Raw genomic sequence first — 17,031 nt, 5'->3', positions numbered from 1 at the left:
AGTTCGAACGCTTTGGTGCTCTCTCGTCTCTTAGCATTTGCATGATGATTGTTTTCCTCCCTCAAGCAATACATGAGTTGTATGGAAGATAACACCAATATAGTTTTTGTGTGACAAGAGGCATAAATGGATCCTAACACAAACTTCTTGAACCAATAACCTTAAAATGCGACAACAATTAGGTTAAAGATGATCGATCCAATGTTCAAATGAGTGATTCGGCCACTTCCAAGACTAAGTTGGGGGTGGAGAACCAGTTCTACCGGTAACAAGAGTGGTTCGGGCTAGTCCAATTGCCATCCACTTCTTTTCTCAACCATTTATTTATAAAATAAATAATCTAAATTAAAATTTGTTGCAGCCCTACAGTACCCTGAAATCCTAAAACAAACATCATGTGACAGAGACTCATGGTTCCAGGAGAACCAAAAAGGCCAAACTAATTTGACAAGGACTTGGGGGGAATATGATTTGTTATGTGCATAGACACACACGTGGGGTTACTTTCCCTATACTCATCATTCTCTCCCTCTCTGACACATAAAAAAAACTTCCCTCTAGTCTTCTCTCTTCAATGCAAAGAACCCAAAAGTGTTAGGAAAAGAGGCCTTTTTTTCCGCGGTAGAAAACAAAGTACAATTTGACCATTCACAGGGGGTTTCCCTACTGAAATAGTTGGAACTTTGAAGGGACATGTGAGATTCTATATCCCAACTTTTGACTGTTTCTTTTCTTTCTTCTCCATTTTCTTCATTTTTTTTTTCTTTTTGCTCAAGAAAATCATCTTTGCACGTAAATTTTGCAGCCCTTTGGAAACTACAAACATTTCGTTTCCTGCACTTGTTGGAAGAAGAAGAAGAAGACAGGATACCCAGGGTTCTGGAATATCGAATATTCAGGTTCTTTTTCTTATCTTGTCTCCCTACAATATCTATAACTCTATTTTCTATGTGTGCTTCCAGGAAACTTAAAACATATTATATTAATGCAAATGAATTTGCTTGCTTGTGCAGTTGACTTTCTTGGGAAAGAAACCCATTTGGGCTGTCAACCTCTTTCGTGGGTTGCCACCTTCTTCTTCTTTTATGCTTCAGATTCTCTTCTTCATGAATCCAATAATGTGCTTGTTCTTCTTTTCTGGTAATATCTGATTGTTTCTGAACATATTGGTTCATCTGCATTCTTTAAATCTTTTTTGTCTATTTTTTATTTTCTTCTGGGTGTTATCTGATTTTTGCTATAATTTATTCCATTTAGATTTTAGAATATTAATTTCTAGTCAAAACAATTGAATGGGTCTGGTGTATATATTTGTTTCTGAAGTTTTATGATTTGGGGTCTGCCACATTGATGCGATTCAGACATGACATTAAGGAACAAGAAGCAGGTTTTTGTTCTTGTTTTAATCTCCTCCTCTGCCTTATCTTTTGACATCTTTTTTTTGTTTGTTTTATTCTTTCTTATTCACTGTTCCTGTCCCCCCTGTGATTCCAGTCCTTCATTCGGAATATTTTTGCCAGAAGGGAGAGAAACGGAAGGAATACGAATAAAGGCTCATTAGATTTCCCTGGTGAGTGCTGTGACATCCCTCCATCAATGGAACATACCCATCCTTGTTTTTTATATATATATATATATATATATATATATATATATATATATATATATATATCTGTTCAAGAAAAGAAGCAGTCAACTTTTCTGTGTGTTTCTTAGTAGATGTGATATAAGAAATCAATACAAATATGATCCCTTTTGTTAGACAGATATTATATGCCAGTCGCATTATCTAGAAAGTGGGTGTATTATTGCTTTACCTTCTAGTGACACATTATTTTCATCTTTTTTTTTTTTTTTTGAAAAGATATTTTTGAAATACTGATCTAAAACTCTAATAAGAGATTTTAGAAAATAGAAACTGAGACAGGAGGGAGAGCATCAAGCCAATTTGCTCTAAAAATAGAGGAATATATTCCTGTTCAACTTTAAGCTAGTGTACCAGAAGAAGCAAGAATGGCACATTTTCTCTCTCTCCCTCTCTCTCTCTCTCTCTCTCTCTCTCTATTTGTCTCTCTTTCTATAAAGAGTCTCTATTACCAGTCAAAATTAAATGGAGTTTGAGAAGATCTCTAAGCTAGAGTGTCTTTCTCTGGCTTAAATTGCTTCAAGTATCCTAAGTACTATCTTTTTTTGTTTTTAATCTTAATTATCTATCTTCATAATTTAATTTTCTTCTGCTTGTTTCTACTTCCAGAAGCACAATCTGGTCCAACATTTAAGAGTCTATTTTTCCCTGGCCTAGGACGTCCAATGCCTCCTCCTGGTCAAGATCTTAAGACATTCAGGTACTCAAAATATTCCTTTAATTTTTTAATTTTTTTATTTTTCACACAATATAAATTTATATATATGTTTAGATTTCTAAACTAGACTTTTAATCTTCAAATGCCTTTTCTTGTTTGTGTATTTAGAGTCTTTGTAGCAACATGGAATGTAGGAGGGAAATCTCCACATAATGCCCTTAACCTGGACGATATTCTTCATGCAGACCAATCGGATATATATGTCTTGGGGTATTGTCTCTCTCTCTCTTCCCCCTTGTTTTTTGCCTACTTTATTTTTGGGGGTTTTCTAGCAAAATATTAGATTAATATATTGTTAAATTTTTCTTTGAAATCTGAAACTTTTTTCCTGTGTACAAATTCCATCAGAAAAAAGGAAGAAAAGAAAACCTGACTCCCTTTGATAATTGGAATCCTTTAAGGTGTCTTAGGTGGTGATTTTGAAAATCCTTTTACTGTAATATGGTTCCAATGCCCAATATGGTTGTATGCACTCAGTTTGGTGTCACTGACACAAAAGAAGGAAGGAAAAGATAAAAGAAGAAAGAAAAAAAGAAAAAAAGAAAAAGAGAAAAAGAGAACTGGAGAATTTTCTTGGTAGTCATTAGTATTTATCCAATATGAGCTCGTAAGTGGAGATTTTTCTTATGTATTATAATCTAATCAAGTAGTTGCATGGTACATACTGCTCTGTTCTGTTTTATGACCTTTCTTTAAATATCAGTTTTCAGGAAATTGTGCCTTTAAATGCTGGAAATGTGCTAGTGATAGAAGATAATGAGCCTGCAGCAAAATGGTTAGCTTTGATCAATCAGTCACTAAACAAATCATGTGACTTGGCTTCAAGAGGATTAAGACCAAGTGCCTCCCTTGCTGGTTCCTTGTTCTTCTCAAAGCATTCCCTTAAAAAGGTCAGTAAGACTTTTAGGGCGGAGAGCGGAAGGAGGCTTAAGACTTGCAACTGCACTCCTGAATTAGAAAGGAAGCAGAATAAGGATCTCTGTTTCCGATACCAACATTCACATATAAGTGAAGACAACTTTCCTTTAGAAGAAGATGATGATGTATCTAATGGATTCGACATCGGGGAGATGGCCATTTCGTCAAGTACTGACCAGATGAACTACAGCCTTATAGCCAGTAAGCAAATGGTGGGTATTTTTGTCACTGTATGGGTGAGGAAGGAGCTTGTGCAGCATGTAGGCCACTTAAGGATCTCCTGCATAAGTCGTGGGATAATGGGCTGCCTCAGAAACAAGGTTTTGTTTAATGATTTGTGTAGATGCATAGATATACTTATGTCAGATATATTTGTATGTTTCATCTTATTGCTGATTCTATGGTGGCAGGGGTGTATTTCTGTGAGCATGTCACTCTATCAGACAAGCTTTTGCTTTGTCTGCAGTCACTTGGCATCTGGAGAGAAGGAGGGGGATGAGCTTAGAAGAAACACGGATGTCATAGAAATACTTAAAAACACTCAGTTTCCAAAGAGATGCAGATCACATCACAGTAGGGCGCCGGACAAAATTCTTGAACATGAGTGAGCGTTTTTCAAATTATTGATTTTAAGTGTCTTTACCAATTCTTCTATTGCAGTATGTTATTCGTTTTTCGTATTTATGGTCACTAAATGTTTTATTTAACACTTGAAAAATGGCTGCAGCCGGGTTATATGGTTAGGGGACTTGAATTACCGAATAGCTTTGAGCTATGCCGAGACAAGAAAGCACCTGCAGGAGAATGCTTGGGATGCACTTCTGGACAAAGATCAGGTAGTTGACTTGCCATGAATTCAGTTTGAAGTTTGGATAAAAAACAGAAAGATAAATTTTCTTTGAGCTCATGTAACCATTGGCTATAATCGATTACCATAAATAGGGCCACTGTAGGATATGGCAGCAGGCAATACTTCTTGCAAAAATCCGAGGTCATAGCATTTCATCAAACGGGAGACTGAATTCCATCACTTCTTGATGATTATCCAATTTTTCTGTCATCGATCACTATAGCGATGAATTTGTGCCTTCAAATGCTATGTTGAATGCAATTTTAAGAGAAAATGACTTTATTTTGTGTAACATTTGATGACACAGCTTATGTTTCAGTATCACTCCAAAGCTAAAAGAAACACAAGTCACTTCTTGGAATGTAGGAGATGATCCTATTTACAAAATGAGAACAACATTACTTTAAGTGCTATGATAATCAAAATCATTTTATTTCGATGGAAAAAACATAAGAAAAAGGCTTAAGTTGTTTAGCTCAAACACTGTAATCAAACTTGGCATTTTCTGTACTTTGACTTTTAAACATTGCCTTAGCTTTTGGCTGCCTCTGCTGCTTTATGGTGTAATCATTTAGGCTTATTTGCTTTTATAGCTCAAAATTGAAAGAGAAGCAGGGCGAGTATTCAAGGGATGGAGAGAGGGAAAGATCTACTTTGCACCCACGTACAAGTACTTCTACAACTCAGACACCTATGCTGGAGAGACAAATTCAAAAAAGAAAAGGAGAACTCCAGCTTGGTATATATAGATAGTATATTTATAGGACATATTTAAGCATTTTAGATCAAATTCTGAGCAGTTAGGAATTGCAGGTGTGATAGAATACTGTGGCATGGAGCCGGGATACGTCAACTTTCTTACGTACGTCGGGAGTCTCAGTTTTCCGACCACCGGCCTGTTTGTGCAACATTTTTGGTCGATGTTGATGCTGTAACGGGTGGTGTAAAGAAGGGATTATCTGATTCTAACATGAAAGTTGGGATTGAAGAGCTCTTACCTCCAACTAGTAAATATTTTCGATGAAATAATATGTAAGTTCATGCACAAAATTCTGATTTTGATTTTAGTTTTTTGAAGTGGTGACTTTGTGGGCTAGGTACCACAACACACAACAAAATCCTGAAGAGGCCCCTAGGCAGAAAAAGGCAGGGATGAAGTTACAGGCTCTCTAAAAAAAATTCCTAGCTTCGTTCTTGCAAAAGGGTGTCATTGGTCTCTTACATGGATTCTAAGTTTGTGAAGTTTTAGTGTAAAGAATATTGCTTGATTGTTGCTTATATCATCAGGTACTAATGCCCTTCTCACAGTCATGACAAAGACTGAAGAAATATTCAAATTTTGATCATATGAGATTAAGTTGGGCAATCATTGTAAGTTGGGCAACTTCTACAGAGCATTTTGCAGCCTGGCAAGTTGTAAATTGCTCTCAAATGCTCAATGTACCTGGATATTAATGATTGGTGATGCTTATGCTTCAGAGAAATTATCCTGTGTGTATGCCTGTGTCATCATATTTGTCATGTAAATCAAGTTTACTCTCAATGCCATTCCTGGGAGAAAAGATTAAAGGAGGCACTTCTGCAAATCCTTGCCCAAATGGGTTCAAACAAAACGGTGGACACATTCTGGTTGTGAGGCTCAAATGCTTGCCCTCACTAGGTTTGATTTTAGGTTCAGAAATACAATATTGACTCAATCTGATGATCTGTATTGAAACATTTTTCAATGTAATTACAACATTTTTTTGGACTCAGTGATAGCTATCTGTTAGTTTGAATGTCAAAGATTTACAGCAACAACACTTTAAGAACATGTTTTTGCACAGAAGCTTGGTAAAAAGGTAATCATGTATATGATTATTTTATAAATGAGAGCTCTTTGTTTCAGACTTGCTCTGTGTTATCTACAAGTTGCATCAGATTATAAATTAATTAGCAAGCAGAATCCAAAGTTGCCAACCAATCATTTGCAATTGAATCACGTGCATTATCACATGATTGGTCTTAATAGTCAAAGATTTAGCTTTGGAATTTGGAAGCTGAAATAGTCAAAGATTCATCACATGACACACCTGCATCCAGTCTTCATTTTTTTTGTGATTACCAATTAAGAAATAATCTATGGAACCTCTTTTTCCCTCTATTTCTATCTTTCATACACACACACAGAGATAACACAAGCGCTCACTCACACATCATTAGGCAAGAAGACATCCTCCTAGTCAGAAACAAAAAAAACCATGGTATTCTGCAGCAAATCATTGATTGCAGCAATCTTTGCTATTACATTGATGCTTTCACTTGTGGTTGATGCGGCCAAAGCCAGGGTTCATCGATCTTCGATGTCGTCTTCGTCCTCTCGAGAGCTCGGACACTTGCACTCCGACAGGAAAGAACCGAGTACAACCCGGGTGGTGGTGGTCGCAAGCCTTCGAACAATACCTCCCAGCATTCCCAATCCCACTCAGAACAAGTAATCTCAAATACCTTCACTAGTGTACTCTCATGGCTTCCACAATATCTGAAAATTTACACCATGTACTCATGTTTCTGTGTTAGGTGGCCCAGGACAAAGCCTCGGATAAGAGGCTGAAAGTATTGGCCTGCAAGATGCACTTGTCATTGCTATATGTAATTTTGTTATTTGTTTTGTTTTGTTTTATAAAACAGTGTAGAAGTTAGCTCTAATATACATCAGTTTATGTTATGTATTTGATTCTTAATTATTGGTTTAGCGCAGAAATCACAGTTTATGTACATTTGGAGTTGTCAAAAAAGAAAAGAAAAATGATTTGGATCTGGAGGAATAGTTCTAATTTGGATCCTTCATTTCAAATGAACAACTTAGGTTGCTCCAGCATAGGATAGATAAAAAATAAAAAATAAAAAGGTGGCTTGCAAGCTACGGGAATGGCGTGCAAGCCACTAGGGTGGTCAAACCATCCCCAAACAATCAGCCATTAAGGGATCGTATCGCTCCTTCGGCCTCGAAGAGTAATTCAGCTACATTCTAAAACTAGCCACCGGAAAGAGAGTTAGTTACCCCAAACTGGTCATTAAGTGTGGCCGAATCACTCCCTTTTGGCCCAAAAGGATGGTTCGGCCACTCCTATTAACCATCTTGGTGGCTTACGTGTCACATTTTTTTCTCCACTCTTGTATGTTGTCATGATATACGCCGATCCAAATGGGAACTATTACACCCTCCAACATGCACGGTTGTGGGCATTGACCCAATTATACCCGGTCATGAGTAGTTGGGTCATGCCCAACTATGAGTCTATGATGGTTGGGTCACTCGGTGATGACTAGGTATTATCTAATTAACCATGGTCCATGATCCAACATAATGGTTGGATAATCCAACCATTACAATATTGGAGTGAAAGCCCAACCATGCATTACTGCGTATGGTGGCGCATGACCCAACCTTGCTTTTCATTTTTTTTTTTTAAAGAGTGGCATAATTTTATTTTCCTATCATGCTTATATTTTATTTAACGAAAAAATGTCTCAAATTTAAAATGGTGATAAACTTGAGTTTTAAATTTAGAAAATTAAAAATTAGGGTAGAAAAGTCTAGATCAAGGGTAACATAAGTAGGGGTGTACATGCAGATGCGGTTATTTGTAATATCCGTAACTGCAAAATGCAGATATTACTTTAGATATCCACAATAAGTTTTTACTAACCGCATCCATTCGGTTATTGCGGTTATTATTCACTATCCGCATTTTAGGTAATGTGCCTATTTTAGTCTGTTGGACATTCTTTGAGTTTCTATTATGACCTACTTTAAATGATTTTGAAAATAATTTGGGCCGATATTTAGTGCTTTGCACTTGTTTTAATTTTTTTAAGCTCTAATATTTTGAAAATATATTGATTTCATATTACTTTTGCTTTTTTACCCAAGTAAATGAGTAAGCTGTGAAGAAAAAAAGCCTAAATGTAGACATAATATATACCTAATCCAAAATGACAATGTTTTGGTGAATTTATTAAATATAATAAATATATATTATATATATATATATAAAGGGTATGCCGGGTAGTAATTTTTGCTAACCAAATATGCATCTTCATGTGCGAATAGTGTATAGTAGATAGTTGCGGATAACCGATGAAGATAATTAATATCCGTATGCATATACACTCCTAAACATAAGGGCTCTGTGATTTTTTTTATTTATTTTTTTATGTAGAAAAAGCACACCAGGCAAAGATAGTAGCATATGCATAGAATAACGACACATTTCAACCAATATCTTACTTTTATCCTATTATATTAATGTAATAGAGTGTAGTAACCCTTAGGTCAACATTTGTTAAGAAAACAAAAACTAAATGACTGCTAGACGCTGCCACATAGTAAGATATAAGTGGAATAAATGTGTGGCGTATAACATGACTCATATGCTATATTCTACAAATATTAGAATTACGAGATAATTCATAAATTGCAATGCTTTAAATAGGATTGGGACCTCAAATTGTGCAGCACATTATGAAAGAGCCCTTATTAGACCATGAGCGGAACTGCATCCCTGAACTGTTCTTCATTTTTTTTTTTTTTTTAATATCCTTATAATTATTTTAAAATAAACTTTTTACCTCCTTATTTTATTTTATTTTTTTAATTTCATCACCCTACATTTAAAAATCTTAGTTTCGCCCTTGTGTGAGATTCACTTGCCTAATCTTAAAGATGAAGTTTTATAATGCCAAATAGGGGTGGGCATCTTAACTGTTTACCGACTATCCATCGCCTATTAACTGCGACTGAACCGACATTAACCGCCCACTGCCAGAAGTCGGTCGTTAATCGATTAAGGATTTTTATACCGACATCGGTTTGGTTTGGTTAATCGGTATAAATATTTTTTTTGTTGGTTAACCGAATTAACCGATAATAAATATTCTAAGACCAATTTATTAGTAGAAGTGTAGAATATATATATATATGGTGAACTCTTCGATACATCTAAGTAATAAACATTTCACATCTAAATTCACAAACTTCTCAGGATTTAGAGTAAATGTTAAGACATCGTACAAGTACATCAATTGTTATAACAATATATACAATTTATGACTCATGTGGTCATGTTCGATGCGTGACATAACCTTGCCAATACCCCAACATATTAACCTGAAGCCTCCTTGCTTTTTATGACCAAGATAAGTTACTTGAGGTTTAACATGTAATAGTCTAGATGAATTTTCCAGTTTCATTTATGACTGCGAAGTACGAACAACAAGTTTTATAAGTTACAAGGACCTTTGAGTATGACTTTCTGTGATACCCACACCATTACTCAAATACAATGCATCTTAAGGGTCTCACAACTCTCACATGCATATAATGGGACAATACACAATCACACATGTATGCCATGCAAGAATAAGTGTATATGTCTTTTATTCTATTCAAAAACTCTATCCAATCAATTGGAGTTTTGGACACAATTCCCAACAGTTATCACTAGTTTTTCTAAAATCGTTTGTGTTATTTTATTATTTCTACATATAATTTCCATATCTTTATGAGTTTCTTCACGGTATCAGATCCTTTTGGTTAACACCAGTGTTCATGATCCAATGGCCCTGTGAATTTTTATTTTCTTCTGTTTTTGTTGTCTTGTTCTTGATAGTCAATATGGCTCTGCAGATCTTCTCACCATAGATCTTGCACGCTTGTATTGACGATCAAAAAAAAAAAAAAAGGGTGAAGAAAAAAAAAAAGATGAGAAAATGTGAAACCAAGAAACAAAAAAAGGTCCAAAGATGCATATGTTTGGCCCATATGGCCAATTTCAAGCCCATAGTTGGCTCATTCCGACCATAGAAGCCGATGTCCAAAATTTTGGCCAAAAAGTGGCAGATGTTTAAGTCACAGCCACAATAGCTGATGCCAGTCATAGTTACTAAAGTTCAAGTTCAAGAGCCGATATTTCAAATCAGGCGCCTTCCACTCCAGGCACTCGATGTTCAAGATCTACGATCGCTAACAGATTGTTCATCTTGTAGGGGCATGTTAAGGATATAAATCATTTTGATTAATGAGGATTTTTTTTTTTTTTTGAAAGAAATACATTCCAATTTCATTGATAATAATCACGAGCATAAAGCTCTAACATCGCAGGAGCACAAAGCCCTAAAAATACAAATTATAGCCGAAGCTATAAGGATACAACATCACCTAAAACCTCCGCTAACCTATGACTAGTTTTCAGTTGAAATAACAGATCTGTATAAGACAGACGCAATCCAATGCATAGGTAGCGCAAATTCCTCCTCGACCCAAAAGCCAGGATGAAGTTCACGTCCACAACTCGAAGGTTTGGACTAAAATTCACATCCACGACCAAAAAGATCTGGACCAAAGTTCAGTTCACATCCAAGCAGGCAAATTGAGTAGCCAAGCCTTATTACAAAACAGAAGCAAGAAAACTGAAATAAAATGTGGGCGAACCAAAGAGGCAGGGCCTTATTACAAGCAAATAACAGGAATGAAATCCGTACAGGGAAAAAATATGAACAAAGACAATACAAAGAAAATAAAACAAACGGGAACAGGCACACGCAGCGTGGATGCCGATTGTGCACTCGCCGGAAATCGACATCGGAAGGGAACGATGGAAGCTCGACGCGGTGGGGACGCGGAAAAAGCCCAAAACAGTGGACGGAAGGTGGCGAAACCGATCACTAGCTGGCCGAAAAACCATCGCAGCAGGGGACGTTGAAGCTCATCGCTAGAGGGACACGAGAAAAGACCCAGCGGCGGACAGTGGGCGGCAAAGCGGGCAGAGGAGATCGGTGGTGAACACAAAACAAAATAGAGAGCCCCGCCATGGACAAAAGCGGAACAAAGAGGAAGGGGCGGCAAAGAAAGGGTAGGGAGGAGGCAACCCGGACCAGGGACATCAAGTAAACTACTGGCACCCGGTGCAAGGGTAGGCGAGGGGGAGGAGGGAGGCAGCAAACGGTCATCCCTCCTCCCCTCACCATGGGGGAGGGGGCTTACCTGAGGCTGCAGCTCTAAAGAGAAAGTGAGAAAACCCTAAGGCTTCACCCAAACATCATGATTAATGAGGATTTGATTTGTGATTAATGTGAGTTTGATTTGTAATTAATTACCCTTAATTTAAGAGATTTGTTTTGTATTTGAAATAATGCTAAATCTCTATAAATATAGCCATGTACTCAAATCATACAATTAAGGAATAGGAGTATAATGTATTCATTTAGGCTTTATCATTTTTTTTTTTTTTGAAGGGAAAATCATTACAGTCTCATTAATTGATAAATGATCACGAGCATAAAGCTCTTTCATCACAGAGCAAAAGCTCTAAAAAAATCATAGCCGAAGCTACAAGGTTATAAGTCATAGATACATACATAATAATCTGGCATTCAAGACCTATCTATGACATCAAAATCTGCTAACCCATGACTAATCTTCAATTGTAACAACATATCTGTTCCAAATAGACTCAACTCAATGTATAGGTAGCTCATATTCCTCGACCATGGAAGCAGAAAACCCCATGCCGAAACTCATCCTCTTTAACCTGAAAGTCAGAAAACTGTTCACATCCACAACACAAGGGTATGTAGAATCCTTATTCAAACAAGTTACAAAGAAGCTGGAAAAAACAAATTAAAATACAGAAAAAAAAAAAAAAACACAAACCCAGCATACAACAGCATCAGTGAAGCTCCCACGCCGGCACATGTAGGCCAAGCACTGGTGCATGGTGGCAGTGTTGCGACGAGGAGGGCGGCGACAATGGTGGAGAGGCTAGAGAAGGTGAGGGAGTGGCGCGTCGTTGGCCTGACAAGCCCGAAAGGAACAGATCTAGCTTAGATCAGACGGGATCTAAAACTCCCAAGGTGACCAGAACAAAGGAAAAGGTAACGATCGGATGGGGCGGCGAGTTGACAGGGTGGAGGGGGTGGTGTGGCTACTACTAAAACTGGTGATGGGGACAAAAAAAAAAAAAAAAAGGTGCATATGAGCAAAAGAAGGGGGTGGAGGGGAAGGAGGAGGGATGGAAACCCATCTTCCATCCTTCCTCCATAAAGGAACTTATCGGAGAGGAAAAACTAGAGAGAGGTCAGAGGTTCTTTCTCTAGGGCATTTGGACGTGGGTCATTAACCGAACCGTGTAAAATCTTTTGTATTATTTTATTATTTCCGTTTTATCTTTGTTAAATATATTGTTGAATATATTGGAGCGGAAGAATGAGAGAGATAAGAGAGAGAGCGGAAACATATAATAGACTACATTTCTTCCATATTATTTTGATATATAATGTTATAGAAGCCTCTATATATAAAGAGGTTATGAGTGATAAACAAGAAACCCTAGACTAAATAAGGTAAGGAATAAACCTTAATAGGAAAGACAATAAATCGTAGAGAATAATATATAAAATATTATAACATCCCCCTTCAAACTCAAGGTGGCTTGATTTTGGGAAAAAGAAAGGGAAATTATGATTTAATTCTTCCTTTTTTTTTTTTCACCGGAAAAGTCACTGGAGTAGTGGTTGGAGATGGCGACCAGAGGTGGAGGACGGCGGCTACTGGTGGCAGTGAATGATTTGGGCCATGGACTAGGCCTGAGACTTGAATTGGAGCCTTATAGGATAGGCTAAATTGGGCCGGTTTGATTGGGGCAAAATAGACCAAAACCCATGGACCATTGCATATGGTTTGACCCGAAAATGATATGACCCGAGTCTAACCCGATGAACTAGATTGACTATTTGGACTGAGTTGTAGGACTTGACCCTGTTGGCCTATTCGGTTGAAACGAGTAGGATCCGATTTGTTTCGGATTTGAGTGAACCGGGTCTAACCCGTGGGTCGGGTTGACTTACTGGACCGGTTTGAGAGTGGGCCGGCTTGGGCAGCTGGGCTGAAAGAAATTGGACCTATTAGAAACCGATTTTGGACCCGTTTTAAACCCAATAACCTGGTTAGAAACCGGCTTTGGACTGGATTGAAGATTAGGGATGACGTGGCAGCCTCTCTAGGTGACACGTGGCAGGCAAGAAGAGGGGAATCACCTAGCGCGTGTACTACATGCGCCTTCACTGGCGGCCATTCTTTGCGCATGAATCCCATGCGCCGGAGGTTAAACCGACGTGTGGAGGTGCGCGTCCGGTGTCTGATGGCTGCATGCTTGGCAAAAATTTGACTGTCGGGGCCAAATTTGTGGATCGGTGTGGATGCCGAGTTGATCCACCTGACATGGTGGCGCGTGGGATCACAACAATTTTTTGTGGGGGCACGTGCAATTCTAGAATGGACTAAAATTGCACATATCAACTGATCTAGGGTCAAGACACCACTTTTGGTTGTTATTTGGCCAAAAGGAGTGACGGTGGCGGCGCGTACAGGAATTGCCGGAGGCGCGTGGGAAGGCGGATGGCGTAAGATCTTTCACAGATTTGTAGATCAGTGCCTTGCAAGCATGAATCTGGGATAAATTTTCCAGATGAGGCTTCGTTGAAGGTGTGGAAGAGATTTTCAGCGGTGGAGCGTTTGGCGGTGCACAGACGACTGGAACAGTGACGTCGTCGGAGGGAGCGCAAGGAAACGTCGGTGAAAGCATATAATAGAGTACATTTCTTCTATATTATATTGATATATGATGCTATAGAGGCCTCTATATAATATTACTATATATAGAGAGGCGATGAGTAATAAACATAATAGGAAAGACAATAGACCCTAGAGAATAATATATAATATATTATAATAATCTTATTTTATATTTAAGGGTAAAGTCTACTTAACCACCTCAAACTATCACCTCAATGACAATCTACTTCTCAAACTATCAATTGCGACAATTTACCCCCAAAATTATCAAAACAATGACAATATACTCCCCAATGCTAGTAAAGTGATGAAATTACCCCTATAGAAATTTCAAAAAGACAAAAATATCCTTAAATTTTTGAAAAACAAATTAAATTTTTGTATTTATGTTTTTATTTTAGTTAGGGTAATTTCGTCATTTTGTTAAAATTGAGGGTACATTGTTATTGTTTTGGTAGTTTGGGGGGAGGAGAGGTAAATTGTCGCAATTGATAATTTGAGGAGTAGATTGTAATTAGGGTGGTAGTTTAAGTGAAGTTAAGTGGACTTTACCCTATATTTAATTATGATTTTCTTCACAACTAAGCAATTGGAGAGGATTTTCAATGATGGAAACAAGTCAATGTGAAACTCATCTTCATGACCAATATAATGAATTTTTAACAAAATCCAACCAAATGACCCCTCAATCTTTGAGAGAATGGCTGTATGAAAACAACCTTTCTTTTTTTCTTTTTTTTTTTTTTTTCTTTTTTTTTTTCTCAGTCGGCGTTCAACTCTTCTCAAAAACCCCTCACTTCCGGCATCTCACTTGTTTTTCCCAAACACACGACACACTCTTTGTTCTCCCCCAAAAGACACGTCCCATTTTGTTCTCCCCCAAAAGACAGGTCCCAAAGCCAGCACATAAGTGGCTTTTGCAGAATGACAAAAGTTTGCTACATTTTCTTTTTCTTCTACAAAGCAAGTGGGTTTGGTTCCCTTAATTGGGAGGGACTGCCTAAAAAATCTTCCCCGGCCGACTATATTGGGGTTTTATATGTTAAAAAATGGAAAATTATACTTTACCTCTGAAAGTTTGGGGCGATTTTCAATTTGACCTCTAATATTTTAATTTTTGCAATGCACTCCCTAAGCTTCCCAATTTTTGCAATTTTTGGGTAATATGGAAAGTTTGGGCCGAGATACAATTGGTCAAATTGCAAAAATTTGAAAGTTTGGGGGGTGCATTGCAAAAATTAAAACATTTTAGGTCGAATTAAAAATCGCCTTAAACTTGGGGAGGGGGGTAAAGTGTACTTTTCCCTTAAAAAATATCTCAAAAATACAATGAAAAAAAAAAAAAATCCAAGAACAAGCATCACGAAAGAATAGCATATGATCATGCAAAGTAAAAATTTGCAAAGACATTTATGCTGTCTTTGCAAATTAAGATCCACTCCTGGTTATATATTTATGGTGGCACGAGGAGATGTTTTATGGAAAATTGTCAAATAAACACTTTACAGTTTCCTCAACTATGAAAACAAAGTACATAACTTGTTATGACGTCGCTGCATGTCAGTGGGTTATATAGTAGCAAAATTTTATCTTAGGGTATCTATGTGCATATTGTGAACATTGATGCATTGTGACCTTTTTTTTGGACGTTTTGTATCTATGGCTATATAGTTCCAAAATCCAAGCACATTTTGGACTCTTTTTTTTTTCTTCCATACTCTCACCCTAAATAAATAGGATTAATTTATTGAATTCTATTGTTATTATACGTGCATTTGGTCAAGACAAAGATTACTAGACTCCTTCATACACAAAAACACAAGCAACAAATATTTAAATGAAGGGTTGATAGTAGAGCAATGAAGGTATATTTTTCTCTATACCAATTTACACACAAAACCATGACAATATTTTTACATAAACTTCTCTTTTCTATGTTGCATGCGCTCACCTTTTTGGCCATGAACTTCCAAGCAAGTTCCCACCGTAACTGCATTAAATGCCCAAGCCTAAATTCTCAAACCAACCCACCAAACCCTATCAGCATTATTATGTATATTTTCACGCACTTCTTTCATGTATATATATATAGTTCTTTGCATCTATAGGGTTTGTTTCACTTACACCTATGTTGAGCTGACAAGTTTAATCTACCATTAATTAAATGAAAACACTTTTTTAACATCTTTTGTTGTCTCCAAGGGATTGTTCAATTGGTCACTAGTTTAAATTCCTCATCTCCCTCTTATATAAACATGTAAAAAAAAAAAAAAACCATTTTTTATCCATCTTCGTGTAACTCTTTTGCCAATCTAACGGATGATTTACAAAAGAGATAGATCACAGAGTTGTACATATACCAGATCTATTAATTAAAAGAAAAAAAAAAATACACGTTAACCTATTGAATTGTCACATATTTTGCAACTACATCTTTTTTTTTCTTTTTTTTTTTCTTTCTTTTAGTCCATCTACACCTTCAAACTTTAAAAAGTGACATTATGGCCTCATACTACCACTATATATATATATATATATATATATATATATATATATATATATATATATATATATATATATTTTGCATTTTTCTCTTCAAAATATGGTTTTTTTTTTTTTTTTTTTTTTTTAAAAAAATAGAAGATAACCTGAAAAAAAAAAAGTAGTGATGGAGGTTAATATGAAAAGGGTCACCCATTTTTGGTGTTTATAGTTTTTTTTTTTGTTTAATTTTTTTCAAATGATTATTTTTTAATAAATTTAAAGACATTTTAAGAACAAAAATACTAAAGTGTCTAATTTGACATGTAATAATAATATGTGAGTCATCCATGCATGTCACTTTTTAAAGTTTAGAAATGTGCAAAATGAGTTGGGGCCTAAAATATATATTTTTTTAAAAAAAATTCAAGCATGTCAACTCTAATAAACACCAAGGGGTTATTTGTTAAACAACACCCACAACACCCCATTCTCAAATACTATTCACTTCATATTTCAAAAAAATTAATATCAAAACATTCTGACTTTTATATCACATTATTCACTTTTTATATCTAATTAAATAAATAAAAAATCACTACAAAATAAAATTTTTCATTTTTTAATGCTACTTTTTTCACTTTTTTATACTAATTATTACACTCATTTTTTTCCTCACCAAACATAAACAGTGCCATGGTACGTAATCGATGTTGTTTGCCAAACACATACCAAATGCTCTATGCATTTATTCATTTCATATATATATATATATGCAAAGCTTCTCTTTCAACCGTTAGAGA

The 17,031-nt window shown here is 36.4% G+C and overlaps 1 protein-coding gene across 2 annotated transcripts; it reads left to right on the top strand.

The window, feature by feature from the left end:
- The first annotated feature begins 1,068 nt into the window (after positions 1 to 1,068).
- On the top strand, positions 1,069 to 5,885 carry LOC132180908 (DNAse I-like superfamily protein). 2 transcript variants are annotated; one of them, XM_059593904.2, is made up of 11 exons: positions 1,069 to 1,140; positions 1,324 to 1,387; positions 1,495 to 1,570; positions 2,255 to 2,345; positions 2,472 to 2,573; positions 3,067 to 3,601; positions 3,692 to 3,885; positions 4,009 to 4,117; positions 4,725 to 4,870; positions 4,945 to 5,163; positions 5,419 to 5,885. In XM_059593904.2, exons 2-10 carry the CDS (start codon positions 1,364 to 1,366, stop codon positions 5,153 to 5,155), a joined length of 1,488 nt encoding a protein of 495 aa, XP_059449887.2. In that variant the 5' UTR covers positions 1,069 to 1,140; positions 1,324 to 1,363; the 3' UTR covers positions 5,156 to 5,163; positions 5,419 to 5,885. The 2 variants fall into 2 exon arrangements, with proteins under 2 accessions (XP_059449887.2, XP_059449895.2); XM_059593912.2 differs by lacking the exons at positions 1,069 to 1,140; positions 1,324 to 1,387; positions 1,495 to 1,570 and adding an exon at positions 1,939 to 2,168.
- Positions 5,886 to 17,031: the final 11,146 nt, after the last annotated feature.

This window comes from Corylus avellana, chromosome 2, assembly GCF_965113065.1.
Source record: "Corylus avellana chromosome 2, dhCorAvel1.hap1.2, whole genome shotgun sequence".
Classification (NCBI taxonomy): domain Eukaryota; kingdom Viridiplantae; phylum Streptophyta; class Magnoliopsida; order Fagales; family Betulaceae; genus Corylus; species Corylus avellana.
The sequence above is the reverse complement of the archived record's forward strand: the minus strand, read 5'-3'. Positions and strand labels throughout refer to the sequence as shown.

Coding starts and splice junctions, on each gene's coding strand:
- LOC132180908 (XM_059593904.2), top strand. CDS start 1,364: ATGACATTAAGGAACAAGAAGCAG. Junction 2,574..3,066: donor TCGGATATATATGTCTTGGG/GTATTGTCTCTC, acceptor TTTAAATATCAG/TTTTCAGGAAATTGTGCCTT. Junction 4,871..4,944: donor AAAAGGAGAACTCCAGCTTG/GTATATATAGAT, acceptor TAGGAATTGCAG/GTGTGATAGAATACTGTGGC.